General features: G+C 44.1%; 1 protein-coding gene across 1 annotated transcript in view; it reads left to right on the top strand.

The window, feature by feature from the left end:
• mybpc1 (myosin binding protein C1) overlaps positions 1–18,476 on the top strand; it is a 33,747-nt gene that overhangs the window by 1,082 nt on the left and 14,189 nt on the right. Inside the window, 16 exon segments of the mRNA XM_049022561.1 lie at positions 2,765–2,788; positions 3,610–3,678; positions 5,052–5,186; positions 6,198–6,299; positions 7,345–7,395; positions 8,367–8,408; positions 9,856–9,897; positions 10,626–10,736; positions 10,889–11,037; positions 11,613–11,730; positions 12,315–12,366; positions 13,434–13,490; positions 15,486–15,649; positions 16,584–16,716; positions 17,491–17,499; positions 17,707–17,831. Of these exon segments, the coding sequence (XP_048878518.1) occupies positions 2,765–2,788; positions 3,610–3,678; positions 5,052–5,186; positions 6,198–6,299; positions 7,345–7,395; positions 8,367–8,408; positions 9,856–9,897; positions 10,626–10,736; positions 10,889–11,037; positions 11,613–11,730; positions 12,315–12,366; positions 13,434–13,490; positions 15,486–15,649; positions 16,584–16,716; positions 17,491–17,499; positions 17,707–17,831 (1,383 nt within the window).

Here is an 18,476-nt window from a genome sequence, read left to right as displayed (position 1 = left end):
GAGGATCAGTAAACGCATGTGTGGAATATCAGAAATTTTCTCTGTCTCTGTTGCCTCCTTATAAATATGTTAATTGCCAGTGAGGTAACTGTCGAAACCCTCCCAGCTGCTGCCTGATGTTGACAGACTAAGAAATCCACCTAGACTGAAAAAAATTGGTCTATAGCACTCATTGCTCATCATGCCACTCTGCTTTTCTTATTTCTCTTATGCACTTGAAGAATCTATCTGAGACGCTAATTCTTCAGAGAGTGCTTCCATATACAGAGTCCTGTGGATGGTGTTCGCCCTAATTCATGAGTGCACTAGTGAACCACCATTGTGTCAACCCTCACGCATACAACAACTCAACTTAAGTGCTCAGGACTGCCTTTGTTGTGGTTGCGGGCTCCCTGACAGGGAACATAACGTTGTTTAGGGCCTATCTGCTCAACAGGTGTCTTCTTTGGACAGCTGTCAAAGGCTGAAAAAAGAAGATTAATGGACTGCAAGTCATTGTTCTCAAGAAAAGGCAGTTCTAGATTAAAGTAGACGAGTTTGGCCTGAGCCTGCAGACTTAGTTTTCTAAATGATGGGATTCTTTTTATTGAAGGACAGGAGACCTGTGTCTGTTTTCCCCTTGGGACAGGGATTATAGAACCCCGGAATAGTCCAGAATGACTGCCCTTTTAATCTCTATTCCTCTGCCTGTGGAAGGGAGCTTCAGCATGTAAAACCCAAAGACCTCTATGGCCTGGAACAGTTATCTGGCAGAGCTCTGCACACACACACACACACACACACACACACAGACGCAAGCATGCAGTGGGGCAAAAGAGGTGTTGTTCAGCCCGCTGCATGCCACAGCCTTGATTTTCTCTTGGTGTCCATTACATGTCCTCACCTGAGTGTATTTATGATGGTTGCAGTTTATTGTTCCTGTCGCCTTTGTGACGGCCATAATTTTTGCTCTGCATATTTCGGTAGCACCTGTTAACCATGGACATTTCGGGGATATTGCTTTACTGTAGACTAGAGTATCCGGGCTAGTAACTGCATGGTAGCTCACTGTGTGGACAGAAGAGTCCTTATTTGAAGAAAAAGATCTATATTAAGCCAATGAAGCAGTCGGAGAGAAAGAGGCTGATGATCTTGTCTGTCGACAGCCAGGGTCGTGGCGACAGCTGGGAATACCTGCCGCATGGTCAGCTGCCCCGGATCTTTGGAGGGTTGAAAACAATACCTTACTCAACTCAGATATGATCTTTGGTGAGGGAAATGAGGCCTTTCTACGGACTCGATAAGAGTCTCTGTTCCTCCAGCCATGCTCTGGCTTAGCCTTGGAGAAGGAGAACATCTAGAAATGGAACCTAGGATATAGTTAAGGGCCCTGTACTAGGGTCCAACAGTCATAAAAAATAAGATAGTCTTTATTGATCCCAGGAGGAAATTCTTGTGCATCCGGTTACTCTGTTGGGCATGGTGTTTGAACTCACAACCTACCATACATGGGCATTCTTAACTTGCTAAATTACACATCACCCCATTAGGAGCAGTTGGGAGCAACCGGGTGAAGAGCTGCCTTGCGCTACAGAGGAATCATGAGCGTGCCAAAGGGTTGCACAGTGATATTCGGTGTCCTCCTGGGTCCTTAGCGATGGCGGTTCAGTAGCCTTCTCAGAAATTGATGAGGGCCATAAAAGCACTTGGTGTTCCTGAAGGAAGAACGATGAGCAGAACGTCTGTGCAAGAACACGAGGCTGAGTGGTATTATCCACCCGGGGGCCTCATCATCATCATGTTTCTGTCTCTGGCTGAGTGGTGGAAGCTGCACGGTGCCAAGTCTCCACCAGGGGGCACCACAGCTTCTTTTGTGAGTCAGTCACCATCACCGACTCTACACTGAGGGAATGTTGTGTTTTGGGAATAACCCATTCAGGAAGAAGGTCAGAGAGAGCCCCATCTATTCTGAGTGACGGCAGCGGTCTGCAGGGTCCGAGTAACGTGTCACTGTTGGAATGTGAAGGGAGGTCTTTGGTCTCTGTGGTTTAGAATCTGCGCTGGAAAGGTCTGGCACCCTTTCTGTAACTATCCGTCCAAGTTTAGCTACGGCGGACCAAATCAGGAGACTGTCATATTGCTATTTACTAAACTGGAAACACTGTAGTGAACTGCTCGTATTACTTTATATGTCATGCATGAAATTAATTTTAAATGTAATAGGAACTTGAATACTGAATACAGGGTACAAAAATGTCCTATAATCACTACAAATTGTGGAGCATACAAATATCATAGGAAATATTCCAGGCGTCAAACGAGGCGTCTCAGTTCTCCTTGCAGGTTTAGTTAGGATTACTTAAATGGTGGTTAGATTTTGCATTGTGCTAATATAAATGAATATAAAAATGGTGGGGTGTTACTCTACAGTTTATTACAGTAAATCCCCACTAACCTTGGTGTAAAAATGCTTTGTTTTGATCTAAGTTAATGAGAACACCATTGCTGACTTTGAAATATTTCCAAATCTGGACATCCTTGAAACATAAGTTTCTACAGAGCTTTTAGAATTCGAGGAAATGTTGTCAACTGTTTATGTCAATAACCCATAGAATTCTTAGCTGATAAAGTGAAAATTAATTGCTACCTACTCTTTGAGTTTTAAATTTCTGTTCCATATTAATAGCTACACTTTGTTGCCATTCAGCAGATCTGTTAATTAAGGAAATATGCAGAGACTTGATGCTAAGTGCGTTGTTAGAAGACATCTCTCTCTCCCCCACAGACACCACCAGTGCTCCTCCTGAAGGTGAGTAGAACGCCCCATACTTTAAAATTGTACTGTATAGGCAGAGGTCAGAGGTCAAAGCTCAAACAGCTGTCTGAGGTCCCGAGTGTCGGTGCGACTTGATCTGTGCTTGACCGAGAGTAAGCATGACGTCAGGGATGGAGACGCAAAAGATGCAACGCTCAAGACACGGACACTTGGAAGAATGATTGGTAGAACATGAGGAAGTTTAACACAGAAGGGTTCGGGTTAGGGTGTGGGTTAGGGTTCAGGTTAGTCAGCATCACTGCAGGACTTCCTGCAGTGTTAGACAGTGAAGGTAGTCTCAATGCGAAAACAATCCCAACGCCGTAGCTGCATCGTGTATAAACTGGAAATAATGAGTATTACAGCTCTGGCAAACGTATAACTGTCTCCTCATGCAGTTCTCAATGAGAACCTCCTATTCTGTGAAGCTCAAGTGGGCCATTTGAACCCCTATGGACCTCCGAGAGAGTCCTGAAGTTCTGTGTGTCACTTGATGGCTGGGTTGACCGTCATAGTGTAGCTCGGATGCCCCAAGTCTCTGCCATAAAGGCCACTGATACAGCATTTTTGCTTGCTACAGTGTTTGTCACATGTACTCGGTCAGTGCCAAACTTGTATGCTGATGTCATACAAGGTCCCCCCCCCCCCGTGGATCTGCCCCACATGTCGTAGCAGCTTTTCTGCTCCAGTCACACCACAATCGGCCTGCTTTTTCGCCGTCTCCTGATAGGATGTGCGCTTTCATACTCTTTGCTTTGCCCCTGTGCCTTGGTGGTGCAGAGTGTCACCCCGCTGTGTCTGTCATGTGTACTCAGAGAATGTTGCCCCAGACAGTACTGACGCCCTGCCCCTCCCTGAGATCTCGTTTGAGATTTCTCCGCCAGGTGGGTGCATGCGTACTCTCACCATCCCATTCGCTCTTCTGTTACTTCCTGTTACACCCATTTGCTTTTAGCTCTCTGTCCCAGGTTCATCCGCTCCCATCCTTTTTCCTCTGCTGTCTGCTTCACCTTTCCTCACATTCCAGTGCCATAGATACGTCTCTCTCTATCGATATTTCTCTCTTTATGTGTGTGTTTAATCCACACTGTTTGCTTCATGGTTGTACTGGCACACTTTTTGGGGTGATGTTCGTGTCACGTATTTCTGTTTGTGCACACTTTCTGGGTGGTCAGAGGTCCTTACTGCCTTCATTTTGTTTACACCCCTGCATCTCCTTTCTACATGACCCGGTGTGGCAGCCGAATGCACTCAGGCAACACGGAAACACACACACACACACATATTAGCCCAATGCCCGTCCCGTCGTGCTAATCTGTGGTTCCTTATAGAATTACCTGTCTGTATGTACATACTTTGGCAATTGCATCACACTGGTCACATGTCTAAACATGCTTATGCACTGAACACATACATATGATTAAACAGACACACACAGTTGCACAGCCTTGCACTGGCCTTGCTGCTCCCTGGCTGCCTGGCAGGAAACCTGCTGCTCGGTCCTGCTGCTGCCACCGGCTTCTTGGTGCATGATTTGCATGGGTTTGCACGTGTCAATGAGCTGTGACAGGGAGGCCACCTTGGACCCCAGCCTCTCTCACAGTGTAGCGCAGGAGCCGTTTTCCACACTCTGTGCTCGGCAGATGTCTGTGGCGGGTGAACAAACGGAAGGCCTCATGCCTCCTGGCCCTCGATTTGGCTTTCAGCGCTTTAGGAAATATCCAGTTTCTCAATGGCTAAGAAAAACCCCGTCAGAATGTGACATAAATGATAATTTCCACTGAATTTCATGAACGTGGTCACTGCAAATGCCACTCTTTTAAATGTTTATAAAAATTCAGACTCGTCACAGAGTGAAATTTCAAGATGCACAGATGCACAGAGCTGGATAATGCTGCTTATCAATGAATCACTGCACTGCAGATATAGAATACTAGACTGACAATTTAGTTTCATTACCTTGTTCTACAATACACTTGCTAAAAAGCCTTGGCAATCTGTTGTTGTAAGGTGAAAATTCTAGTAAATATGTGGTCCTTATACATCACAGCTCAACTCTTTCAAATACAACCATGACTTTCAAGGCTAGGAACCGGTCTAGTCATTCTATATCTATGCCAACCACCTAATGCATTGCAGTGCAGCTGGTTAAGCTTTGCTCCAGTGTTGTGCTCCCCCAGTACTTTTGCAGCCTGGGTGATGCACTGAAGGCCCACTGCTTTAGCTGGAGGATGGGGGTGCTGTGTGTACTGTACAGAAGCTGCAAACGAGGTACCAGAGCCAGTGATAGTGGGGGAAGTGAAGGAGCCCGTGGAGGGCAATGTGACGGAGCCCATAGTGGCTGTAGACCTGGGGGTCACGGAGGAGGTGCCCTGCATGTCCCCTCCCCCTGGTAAGTACGGAACTGTCTCCAGAGTGTGCTCATGACTACCAACCACTAGGTGGCGCCGATAAGCTTTGTAGCAGTACTCTCTAGTTCAAGAATGTGATTAAACTCAAAATGTTATTGAGTGAAAGACCTAAATATAATGCGAGCTTGCTAAATGTATGCAGTGTTTTTGTATGTACATGGTGCAGCATTAGGGGCATTGAGTCAGGGTGAGTTTTTACTGCCGGGTGGGAGATGACAGCTGGATCTGAAGAGTATTATTAACCATTAACAATTCAACTAATAAACACCATTCATGTGTTTCAGTACAATCTGTGGCAGAAAGTTTTAACCGTAGTGTTTTTCAGTTGGAGGATGCTTTTTTTTTTTTAAATCACCAACATCACATGGACTTTGCGCATCGCAGACGCTTTTTACACTGTGGGCCAATATAAAATCCATGCTCATTTTTTGTTTGTGTGTTAACCCCTTGAGTTAGAGATTTAATGCTTTGAAACAGGGATCTCCGCCTACAAATCTTTTATCTTCATTGATGATGTGGCTCGTTTGTCAGAGAAAGGATTAACACACTAACAGCTCTGTTTAATACATAAAGGGTCTTTCATCCATGTGTAAGTCATTTTACACAAAGGTAAGTTTAAAGTATTGGTGACGGACGTGGGACATAATTGTGAAAAGTTCCTGTGAGATTAGAGTGTCTGTATGTAATGTGTGTGCACACACATAGTTAATATGTACGATCTATGAGATATATACCAGTATAACCAGTGTGTGACGTGTAAGTACTGGGTTCACGCTGATGGTGCGTAACTGTGTTCTGTATGAGTCTGGTGCATGTAACTAGGGGCATAGGAATGGGGGTATGGGGGAAGGGGGAGGGCTGAGTGTACCCCACATTTTTAATTTGGCTTCACCTCCCTCCCCCCCAAAAAATATGAGACCTTTGCATTTAAATTATGAAGTTATGTCCCCCCAATATGGAACTCCTACGCCCCTGTCTGTAATACCTGCCAGCCTTGCCTTGCCCAGAGCCACCTAAGAACACGGAGCAGGAGGGCACGGGGCCAGCTCTCGCGGTGGCAACTCCACCTACACCTCCGCCTCCCGTCCCACAAGGTCGGAAGCTGGGTGTGACCTTCTGGCTCTGTGCTTGTGTACATGTCCCCCACCCCCAGAGGATTGCCCCTCCTGGAAAAGAGAGCCGACAGCTGCTGATCGGCCCAAATAAAGGGCCTGGCTTGGATTCTGTTTGCAGCAGCGGTGACATCACCAGCGAGCCACAGATAGTGCGCATCACGGAGCCCCTGCCGTTTTCCCGGAAAGTTCAGGGACCCGGAGCTGTCACTTGTCAGCAAGCCTCCGCTGACCTTGGGACGGGATTCTGACATTGTGGCGGAGCGACGTGACTAAAGTAGAAACAAGCCTCCTCATTACTGGTATCTTCAGCTTGTCATTGCTCTGTCTATTACTCATGTCTTGGATACGGTGAAGATCATTTTGGCCCGTTAGTTTAGTATGCTGATTACGGAAAGCTTCCGCGTGGAATAGTGTTAAACGGCCCAAGTCAACACGCTGAACTGTGAAGGCGTGTCAGAGGTACGGAGAAGGTGTCCGCTGGTGCTCTCTGCTGCTGGAGACAGAACCCAGGACCTGGGCCCTCCTGACAAAGAGCTCTGCTGGAGGATATATCTGTCAATTTCCCCGGCATGGCATCATTCTGAGTAACTGCCGAGTCCCCATCCATTGGATACATCAACTAGCGTTCCTCATGACAGCATCGTGTGACGTTCCTCAGTTTTTATTGCATCTTGCACCAGCATGCATGACCTTAGTCAAAGACTGTTTCCCTTCAGCGCACGTGTGCCTCCACTCCCCTCCCTCCATGTCACACACACATCCGTGGCTTCACACGTCACGCTGCTCTGCGGTGATCACGAGTGCATCCACACCACCCTCCTCTGTGCCACCTTCACTTGTGTGGTGTCACACGTGTGTGCTTCTGTCTCGTCGGTATGCGTTTGCTCTCATCCCGCCCCCTCTCCATGTCGTAAACATACGTGTGGTCTTACATGTCGTGTCTTTATCGTTGCTTGTCTTGCCTCCCTGCCGGTGATGGACGTGGGCTTCAACAATTGGTACACCAATCACACCATTATTGCAGCTAAAGATGAGGATACCACCATCAGCACCCCTTCACCGCCGCCCCCTTCAGGTTGGTAACTGTAATAACCATGCCTCACCACCCCCCTTCTACCCTGATAAATATTAGGTACTACGATAAAGTGAATATAGTACCAATACATCTCCTCTGTTTGAGAGATCGGGACGGCAAGGACATTCCAATCAAGTTTATAGATTAACCTACGGTCTCTGTTGGTGACTTTATCAGTTAGGTGTTCAAGGTGCTATCGACAACATTTTCAAAAACAATAGCAAGCGTTCTCTTCGGTAAACGGTAAAACTCTACATACCCCACTAAATAGAAAGGGGCGTGCATGCAGCACCAGTTATAGCAGGTTAATGGGAACATGCTCATCAATTAGTCCACATGCTTTTCCTGCATAAAACATTTTCATAACGCATAGCTTCTCAACTAATGCTATGTATGTATACGCATATTACATACATGTATGCTTTTCATATGTGTGCTACCTTTAAAATGCAATGTGAAAGACAGCTTTCCTACAAGCACACAAAGCTTCTTTTATTTGGTCCAGGTTATATAATTGAATAGATGTAACATTACACATCTATCATATATGCAGAAACAATGTATATGTGCTTTGTGTGTGCAGTCTGTGTTTATATATTTATAAGTAACACGTGTATGTGTTTGTACTGATGAAGGTTTATGTCTACCTGAGGTAAAGCCATCCTTGATTTGTTTTTAGCGCATTCTTAGCATACCTGACATACAGAAAACAATCTGTGAAATGGTCTAAATTGAATTGGATGTTTAAATCATGTTACTTCAAGGAAAAAGTGATTTAAAAAGGTAGATGACTATTATTTTAATTAGCAAACAGCACTTCATTACATTCATAATTTGTACTTTAGGGGGATATTTTTGCTTATACATCCCACCCTCAGCCTGCTCCACCTCACTGAGTTCTTCCTTCATATTCCTCTCCTTAAGATCGGCAGATTTTCACCTCTCCGTTCTCATTGTGCTTCCCTTCACAGACGACGCCGGTTCACTCAAGAAACTGTCTGTAGACCTCGCTAGTAAGGATGGCTTACAATTCATGACGGACGTTCAGTTCTGATGGAGCTTGTAGTTTAGGCTGACATGGAAGAGCTGCCTCTTCCATAATAAACATGTTCTATGACATGTTTTTATGTTTTTAAGAATTTACATCAGAATTTAGGAACCAGTTAATTATTATGAGTAATGGAGTGCAGCTTTAATCCGTAGCCTTAACATTCTCATAGAGAGGGTCTGTCCTAATGTGTGTTCCACAGTTTCGCACTTAAATGGTTTGTTTTGTCACATGGGATTGTCCTTGTCTGTGTCCATGCTATGCTTGCTATCGTTGCTATTCTAACATGTAACACCACTTCACTTATTCATAAAATGTCCTTTAAAATTCTTTTCATCACATATAAAGTCATCCGTCGACTTATGTCCTGTTATGTAACATTGTGCAACGTTCGCTTGATCTTCAGAGGATGGATTGTACCACGTATGTGGTATGTGAAAAGAACCAAATCAAACCAACTGTACTGCCTCTATAAAGGTTTAGTCAAATGTGTGTGATATTCCATCCATCCATTTTCCAAACCGCTTATACTACTGGGTTGTGGGGGGTCCGGAGCCTATTCCGGAAGCAATGGGCACGAGGCAGGAAACAACCCAGGATGGGGGGCCAGCTCATCGCAGGGCACATTCACACACCATTCTCTCACACATGCACACCTACGGGCAATTTAGCAACTCCAATTAGCCTCAGCATGTTTTTGGACTGTGGGGGGAAACCGGAGTACCCAGTTTGACCTCTACCATATAATGATCGAAATACATTCAGATTCACTTAGGTCTTCAGTTCTGAGGCACAACCCAGGCATAAGTCGATGGATACCTGTATTTTGAAGAATATTTACACTTCAGTTTATTCAGCACAGCCTTCTGTCCAAAGCTGTGTTTTCTTTTCTTTGAGAAATCAGGGTCGGCCTGTCCCTGCTGCAATTGTGGCTTAAGGCCGCTGCTCTGGTGCCCAGTGGTGACATCAGTCTGCCAACCATGGGATTTGATCCGGCGACCTTCCAATCACAAACACAGCATCCTACCGCACCAAGCGACACACCTGCCCCAAAATATCATCACACCCGTTTTACTTTGACCTTTCAAGCCTGCCTCTCTCTTTTATCGTTATCAGGGCTGGTTCTCAAACCCAGATATTTGGTACAGCAGGCCAAGCATTAACCCCTGAGCTAATCAGGAATAATTTGCACACCTGCCAGATCATACACCACATAAGTACAGCATGTCACTATGTTAGTCCCCAACAGCACAGATGCAGATTGCTAAAGATAGCACTGCGGTGCACTGCACTAACACTGCATGCCTGACCCTTTGTGTCTATCGTGTGCTGTGTGCGTGAGTGTTGCTGCCTTGTGCTTTCCGTCACCATTGCGCATTATATTTCGTAAACATCTTTTTATCTTCGTTTAGATGATAGCGTTCCTGAGTCAGCCGTGGGGAGGAAGGACTCAGGTAATATTGTATGACAGTAGCCATAACAATAATAACCGGAGCAAAAATGCTATAGGAAAGCGATGTCCGATGCCAACCCAGATGCATTTTCAATCCGTACTCTTAACAATGGTAAATGTGGGGTCAGGTACAAACCGCGGCTGATTTGTTAAACTGCGTGGATACGGAGCCCTGGGGGGAGGAGAGATAGAGCTGAGCTGCCACTGCATAGCAGCAGTGACTTCACTAGACCTGCACTGGAACCTGTAGGGGGCGATAATTTATCTATACACAAGGAAGAGGCTAGAATACAGACAAGAAAAATATTAAGGAAGATACTGGGTAAAGGTATGGATAAGATGGACTCAGAGCATTTCAAGAAATGTGTGGAACTTTCTTAAAAAATTTTCCTGCAATTTTCCAATGAATGGTTTAACATCAACAGTGAAGCTGGTGAGTGCTTTCCTGTGCTTCTGCTTTCTGTCAGTCCCGTTCTGCTTTGCCAAAGAGCTTAATTTAAGTTGGAGTAGGACAAAAGTCACTTTTTGAATGTACAGATACTTATGTGTGTGCGTGTAGATCGACACCCTATTCTCAATATGGTGAGGAACTGTGATGTGTGGGTGTTTCCGTGATTCCCGAATCCTGACGAGTGAACAGATGAGTCAAAGCGTCGTGTGTGGAGCAGCCAGATGTCTCCTTTGAATGGGCACTGACTAGGTGACGGTACCTCTCTCCTGAATGAGCAGTGTGGTCCCTGGGAGATGGACAGCCTCCAGAGGACTTGGACAAACAGATTGAGACCCCCCCACTCTCCACCCTGCTCATTGAGAAGCCGCAGACCACCTCCATCAACGTGGGTGAGTTCCACGATCACAGCTTGGTTGAGCAGTGATGGCGGGAATCTGGTTCTGACAGAAAACCGGAGGTTTCAGCTTTTTAAGGAACTTATATAAAGAGAGATCAAAATGGCACCCCTCAATGGAGACTGCTGACCTATGCATATTGTCAGGGGGAGATGCCAGTTTCATTGCTAAGGTGGAAGCCAAAGACCTGCTCCGGAAACCCACTATTAAGTGGTTCAAGGGGAAGTGGATGGACCTGGCCAGCAAGACCGGGAAACATCTGCAGCTAAAGGAGAGCTTTGACCGTTTCACCAAGGTATATGAACTCTGACCCTTTTGAAAGTTCAAGTAAACAACCCTTGATGTTAGCAGATGCCACACAGGGCTGCTTTCTTCAAGGTTAGATGTTAACCCAGTTGCAGAGTCGTCTCCCACATCCAAAAGAATGAAAAGGAACAGGGGTCAAATTCGGTCTCCAGTTTACAAAGTAAAAGGCGATGGATGTGGTAAAATTGAAAGTAAACTGAGACCAAAAACCTTTATTATAGGGACAAGAAAAAAATCCATAACTGCACAAGAAGTATGTGTGAGGTAAGACATTAATAGGGCACTTAAATGAACATAGCCGCAGGTGGTAATTAAGTCATAGGCAGGTAGCCTGGAATGGGTGAGTCTGGTGTTATCCCTACGCAGAGGCTCTCCGGCAGTTAAAGTTAACCGCCGGTAAACAGTCTTAAAAATCGCGAAGGCGATACCAAAAACACAAAACCAAAAGCACGTCCACATGTATATAGAGCAAGACATTTTGTCAGAATCCCCTTTGGTGTTAATGTGTGGTCCTGCAGTACGCTACCAATGAAGCTTCCTGTTTCCTGCCTCGTTCACCCATAGATCCACACCTTTGAGATGCACATCATTAAGGCCAAGGCGGACTACGCCGGGAATTACAGATGTGAAGTCACCTACAAGGACAAGTTTGACAGCTGCTCCTTCGACTTGGAAGTTAAAGGTAGGTCACACAGTGTCCTGTAGCGGGATGCACACTGGGGGTCTTTTTATTAGGTATCCCTAGATAGGACCAGGTGGGACCCCCCCTTCGCTTCCAGAACAAGGGTTGACGAGCTGTAGATTCGCGGAAGACTTCCTGCTCTCCACTGTAATAGTGAGCTGTTATTTTTCCAGTTGTCACCTTCCGTTCTCTGGCGTTCCTTCGTCAACAAGGCATTTTCGGAAACAGAACTGCCGCTGAATAGATTTTTAAAAGTATTGCATCATTCTCCGTAAACTCTCCAGACACCGTAGCGCATTAAAATCGTAGGAGTGCAGCTGTTCCTGACACGCTGTAACCACCAGGTCTGGCTCCAGCAATCACAGCATGTTTAAAATGACTTTGATCATGTGTCTTAGCCTTTCTAATCCTCAGCCACACAGTGACTGTACCTGACCTTGTCTACATGATGTAAATATTCAGTTGTAGGCACATGATTTGCTATTTGTAGAAGCAGGATGTTTGCGTTAACTCACAGAAGTACTTCATAAGTTGGCCGCTAAGTGTATGAGAGTAGATACGTTTTGTGATTTACTGTCTTTCAGATGTTCCAGAAGCTTCTCAAAGCATCGACATCCGCTCTGCTTTTAAGAGGAGGTAACAAAGTAATCATCAGTGCCATAGCAACTATCTTAGATAACTAAGATGTTACTCTCATGGCTGAACTGATATTATTTGGGAGAGTCATTCATTTTCTGATTTGGAGATTATCAAGGACAATCCAATTCTCACAGGTTAATTAATGATATATGAAACATTATTATTATGCTGTTCGGGATACATGATACTATGTACAATGATTCTGGTTAATTATAGGTAACAATACTGCAGCCTGTTACAGTATTTTATTCTATATAGAACTGAAGAATAGTGACATTCTTAGTAACATCATGATTGTAATCCTGAGACCTTTGCAGATTAGTGTAGCCCTATTAATGCTTTGCATATTTGTGTAATATAGATTCTTAAGTTTACACATCTTAGTATTGTTGACTGCAGATCACAAGAAATGCAGTTTATGGCCTGTTTAAGGGAATGAAATGGGGGGAAATGGCTGCACGCTCCGTCTTATGAAGGTTAACGCTGCTGAAGCACGGCACACGTGCAATCATCAGCTGGGAGAGACAAGTGTCTTTATGGTTGGGTATGAACAGACATGGCAAACCATGGCACTTATCGCAGCAAACCATAGGGGGGTATGGTTTGGCAAAATGCCCCGATTGTCGTCAGCCTTCACAGCGATTATGCCTTCATAAGGGGAAATTCACTAGGGGAGTCGACCAAGTTGGCACACCGACCAGATACGAATCATTTCAGACTATAGATGAACCATTAAGGAAGACTCCCATCCAACGATGCGTCAAAAAGCAATGCAAGTATCCCAGATCGCACGTGGCGTTCTCCTTATGCGGCCTTGCGGAGGCGCTGTCGAGAGAACATCATCATGTGTATCGCCCTCGGTTTCCTCCTTATACAAACCGCTTTGCTCAGAGTCTCAGTTACCATGGAAACAACAGCGTTTTTGTATAAGGCTCAAGTATGCGTTAGTTCGCTCCTAATGCATAGATCGCATTATCTGCTGCTGCTCTGCATTGTTCTTTTACGCATTGTTTTTGTGGTGCCTGTGTCTGTGGTATTTATTAATCTTTCCTTGTTAACAACAGCACTGATGGGCAAGAAGACGCAGGAGAGCTTGACTTTAGTGGCCTCCTTAAACATAGGTGAGAATTACAGTCCGCCTCTTGGCGACTGGAGGCTATTCTTACCAACGCATCACTGGCTCACTGAGGGCCTTCGGCTGCTCTTACTTCCTGTTTCTTTTCCTTGTTTGAACACCCAGTTTTTTAGGCCAATCATGAAAAACTTTTGTCCTTCGCAATTTAGTCTTAACCTGGTACTAGACAGAAGATATTCACGAGCACTGTATTTTATTTTCTATAGTATATGAAGCTTTTATAGTAAATCTATTTAGTTGAGCAATAAACAATAAATAATACAACTTAAACCTCAAATATATGTCCCAGCTCTTTATTTCTGATGGCAAAAAACAACAGACAATTGCATTTTCAGTTGTCATGCAAATATTTCCTTTAGCTGGGCTTATAGATTGACACCAGAATGTTATGATTCCATTCCCACTGGTCCTAAAAAAGTCACATTTATTTGGACTTATCTCTTCTTTTTCTCCTATGCATTCAGAAACAGCAGGTTAGTAGAATGAATAAGTAATTAAAATATTAGATCTTAACACTGGTAAGTAGCATAAGCCTGTAGTCTCACCAGCATGGACTGTAGCCCGAGGATCCCGGGCAAGCAAGAGTGTTGGCCCAAAGTAGCCTGGTAACACTTCATTTAGAGGCAGCATTTATGCATCCTACAGCAGCCGGGATCAAACGTGGGAAGGTGTTTTGCCTCACATACGTATGGCACTGAGAAACCCACACTCCTAGCAGCTGTAGGTCACTCTGTGCTATATGGCTATATCAGATAGCAACTTCTCACAAGCGTTTGTGTCCTGCTGATGAGCAAGACTGTAAATGCTGCTGCAAAATAGTGTTACCGCTACATTATTGTTATGTTGCAACATATATATATATACACGTATATGTGCTGTATATGGTATATTTATTATAGCGTGGATGTCAAGCTTCTTAATACCTGCCTGAACACAAACGGTAATCATGAGACCATATAAAAAAAAAAATGGAAATGCATTTTATCTGCTTATGCCTCAAAACTTTCAGACATTGGGGAATGTCTCCGAAAGAAAGGATTGGTGGCGTGACTGAAAAATGAAATCACAGACTAAACCGGACCCTTGATCATTAATGTTGCTCATTAACATCTTTGCTAACGCATCGCTAACATTTACAGACAAGTGCCTTGTGAGGCTCTTCTCCAGTGGCCTTCTGGGTGCTGTCATGTCTAACACAATCCAATTAGCATCATGTGATGGTACTTGAATCAATTCAGGTAGATAGCAGCTGTACAATAGTATTTCCCCTGAATCATATCCAGTGTGAATCATTTTCACCGCAGTTCCATGTCCATCTCCCTGCCACCACCAGTATCCCAGCATGCTTTGCACAGAAGCTACTCCTGCAAAACATTAGGGCTGCCCATTGATTGCACTTTCCCCATTCATGTTTCACGTTAAATAAAGAAAAAATGCTATTTTTGTAAATTTAGAAATAATCCATCAATTCCTTAGAAATATATAGCTTTTAAATGTGTTTGGCAATTAAGCTATTTCGACTTATTAATTGGTACAACTCCACATACGTTATTTGTATTTTACTGCCATAGAACCCCCCCCCTTCCTCTCCAAGATAGTCACATGACCACAGTTGCAGGCAGAGAGGATATCGGAAACCCCCATCCCGTTATGCGACATGTCCTGAGGAACTCCAGAGCGCACAGTTGCATGATGTCATGTTGTCACATCGTTAGATTAGCGGATCAGGTAAACATGATGTAAGCTAAGTGGCGGACGTGTTACTGCAGACAGTACGATCTCATTTCCAGATCCCTTTCTCAGCCTAGCAGATATATACAGTAGAGTATATAACCCAGAATCCACTTCTGCAATGGCGTTTGTCACCTACTGCCTCTGGCCCTGACCTCCAGAGAGATGTTCCTCAGAACATGTTGCGAGCTCTGCCTGTCAAGTAACACGCTAACACCCATCACTCTGCGGCATGATGTCTGCTGTCCAGGGAGCCCAAGCAAGAGGAGGTGCCGGAGGTAGATGTGTGGGAGATCTTGAAAAATGCCCGACCAGACCAGTATGAGAAGATCGCTTTCATGTATGGAATCACAGACCTGCGGGGCCTGCTCAAGAGGTTGAAAAAGACCAAGAAGGAGGAGAAGAAAAGCGAAGGTAGAAATGCAGGCCCCAGACGTTATTGGCATATTACTTAGACCATACCTACACAATTACATTGTTCCCAAACTCACACAGTGGCCAAGACATTTTCACTCGTTCTTGGGGGAGACTTTGAAACTATGTCATTTCTAAAACTAAACATATTCTTCTCTGGGCACCTCAGGGTGTACTCACACTTACCATTACCAAGTAACATACCCAAACATGATTGTACCCCCTTCCCACTCCCCTGCAGGTCTGTGTTCACATTGTCTTTAACATTCCGGGCTCTAGCATGGTTTCATCATCACCGTGCGACTTCTTGGGTTAAAGAAAACATAAGAAAAGCATGACTGCACAGCACAATGGAATTCATGATTAATGTGGCGTATTTGGAGTCAGGTTGGGTGCGATGACACATAAGCCCTTATATAGATTCATCGATTATACAGTGCAGCAATTTTTATTAGATCCCGCTGCATGTATTAGAAGATCATCGCATCTTTTACCAAACATATCAGAGTTTTTATCAGATCTGACATGTGTGTCATTCCGGGTCTGCTTCCTGTATAGTGCACATGTACAGATGCGTGTGCTAGTCGCATCAGTGACGTCATATATGTGTTCAGTGCTCAGGCATGATTAGCGATCACACTCTGAGTTTAACTAAACTGTGCCCTGGGCCCACCTTCTGCAAGCGATCACAGTAGTCAAACAAACCGGACTTTGGGGGTCTAACATTCTTGCCATGGTACGGATAATGTAGTGTGAAAAGACCCTCAGGGAGACAAATGAAGATGTCCACAACTGCCGATAGCAGGTCTCACGTGAGGTCTATCATCATATCAAAACCAGCTCATTTGTGTATCTACAACATTTCCCTGGGTTTTATTTCCCTTAAAAATGCAGTACAGAATATACAAGGATTACTCTCCCTGTTTTTTTTAAGCTTTCGCGAAGAAGTTAGAACCTGCATATCAAGTAGACAAGGGTGGGAAGATCCGGCTTATGGTGGAATTGGCAGACCCAACAGTGGAGCTGAAGTGGTACAAGAATGGACAGGAGATCCGTCCTACTCCAAAGTGAGTGATGTACTCCTCTCTGGTCTATTTTCTTCTCACTGTACATTTTCACTTTGCAATTTCTTTCAAATGAATGACATAATATGCATTATTATGCATAATATGCATAATTTGCATAATATCGCACTGAACACCGCAGCAATTTCCTGATGTTGTAAACCTGCTCAACATTTGGCAATAAAGTCCATTCTGATTCTGATTCTGATTCTGATTCTAATGGGGAATTTCTCCATAGAATATGTTTATTTAGTGGTATGTTCCTCACTGTCTTCTGCTGCCTTTGGTTACCTGTTTGCCTCCAGAGCACATTTGCATAAGAACTTACTTTCGTAATACAGATAATGTAAAAGCTCACAGCTGTCATGTTGTTGTTGCACTAGTTATGATGAACCAGGATGATTAGCCAACAATATGCTTTGAATTAGTAAGCGGCAGGGTAGGGAGTACTCTGGGCCCAATCAGCTTTCATCTGGAAATTCAGGTTAAGTACATTGTGAGGTGTCCAGCCAGAGTCACAGCTAGACAAAGTCATCTGGACCTTTGCTAGTCTAGGACTCTGAGGGCCCCTGTGTCAGGATCCCTGGCTTTGATGCTGCACCTTCTGGTTCTCTTTCTTCTTGTGGTCATTAATGATTTATCCAGTTCACTCTAGACATGACATCTCTTTGTCCTTCTGTGCTGTTGTCTATCATCTGTTCCCATGACGTTCCTCCCTGCCTGCCATGACGTCCATTTCCTGCACATTCTTTGATGAATCTGCTGCCATTCCCCAAGCCAAAGGAAGTAAGTCTGCATTTCAGCTCTGCATTGATAGCGACCCTGATCCTGAACCCTTTCCTGAACACAGAACAGTACTTTTGAGACTCTCTTTGTTGTGATATCTGTAAAGCCGTCCAAGAAAATTGTGTTGTCCTCTCGTCTTTGAGATTTTCTGGGAGACTGCGTGGTACTTATTGGAGCAGGGTGTTGATGAAAAGGTCCATTCCACAGATATATCTTTGAGCACAAGGGCACTCAGCGGATCATGGTTATCAACAACTGTGCCAAAAGTGATGATGCTGCCTATTCCGTTCGTGCTGGTGATGAGAAGTGCAGCACTGAGTTGTTTGTTAAAGGTACTTTTCAGTTCTGTTATATATTCATAGATTATGTACACAGATATTCATACATACATATCACGTGTATCCAATGAAAAACTCATATCTCCAAAAATCCATTATTTAAGGAGGGTGAAAAAAAAATGCATTTTCTCAGAAACTATTTTATAAAATAAACCAAAAACAACATCAGGAGGCACCTTAACCATAAATAGAAATCTGTGTTTACCCAGCAGCCAGTAAATGGTTTAATGTCATAAATGGATTTACATGGATCATTACTAGAGAGGCATATATGTCAGTGTCAAGAAGATGCAAACTAATTTTACTTTATATTCACAGTAATTGATGTTAATTAGATAGATATATCGCTATCAATGTTAAGCTGGTAAAATTAGCGATATAAAGTAATCCATACAAACAAGCATCATGCATAAAAATGTTCATTTTGTACAAACATAGTACTGCTTCATACTAATAGTAGTTAAATGCATGAACTCATAAAACATCTTTTCATTGGTGAATTAGATCTCAAACGCTATCAGTAGACAGAGGACAGAGGAGAACGGGCGTATTTCATCTATAGTAAAAAGTCACAGTCGTCAAGTATGCAGTAGAATATGCAGTTTTCATCGGACAGTGATGAGATATGTATGTATTTAT

The sequence above is a fragment of the Brienomyrus brachyistius genome, chromosome 1, assembly GCF_023856365.1.
Source record: "Brienomyrus brachyistius isolate T26 chromosome 1, BBRACH_0.4, whole genome shotgun sequence".
NCBI lineage: Eukaryota > Metazoa > Chordata > Actinopteri > Osteoglossiformes > Mormyridae > Brienomyrus > Brienomyrus brachyistius.
The sequence above is the reverse complement of the archived record's forward strand: the minus strand, read 5'-3'. Positions and strand labels throughout refer to the sequence as shown.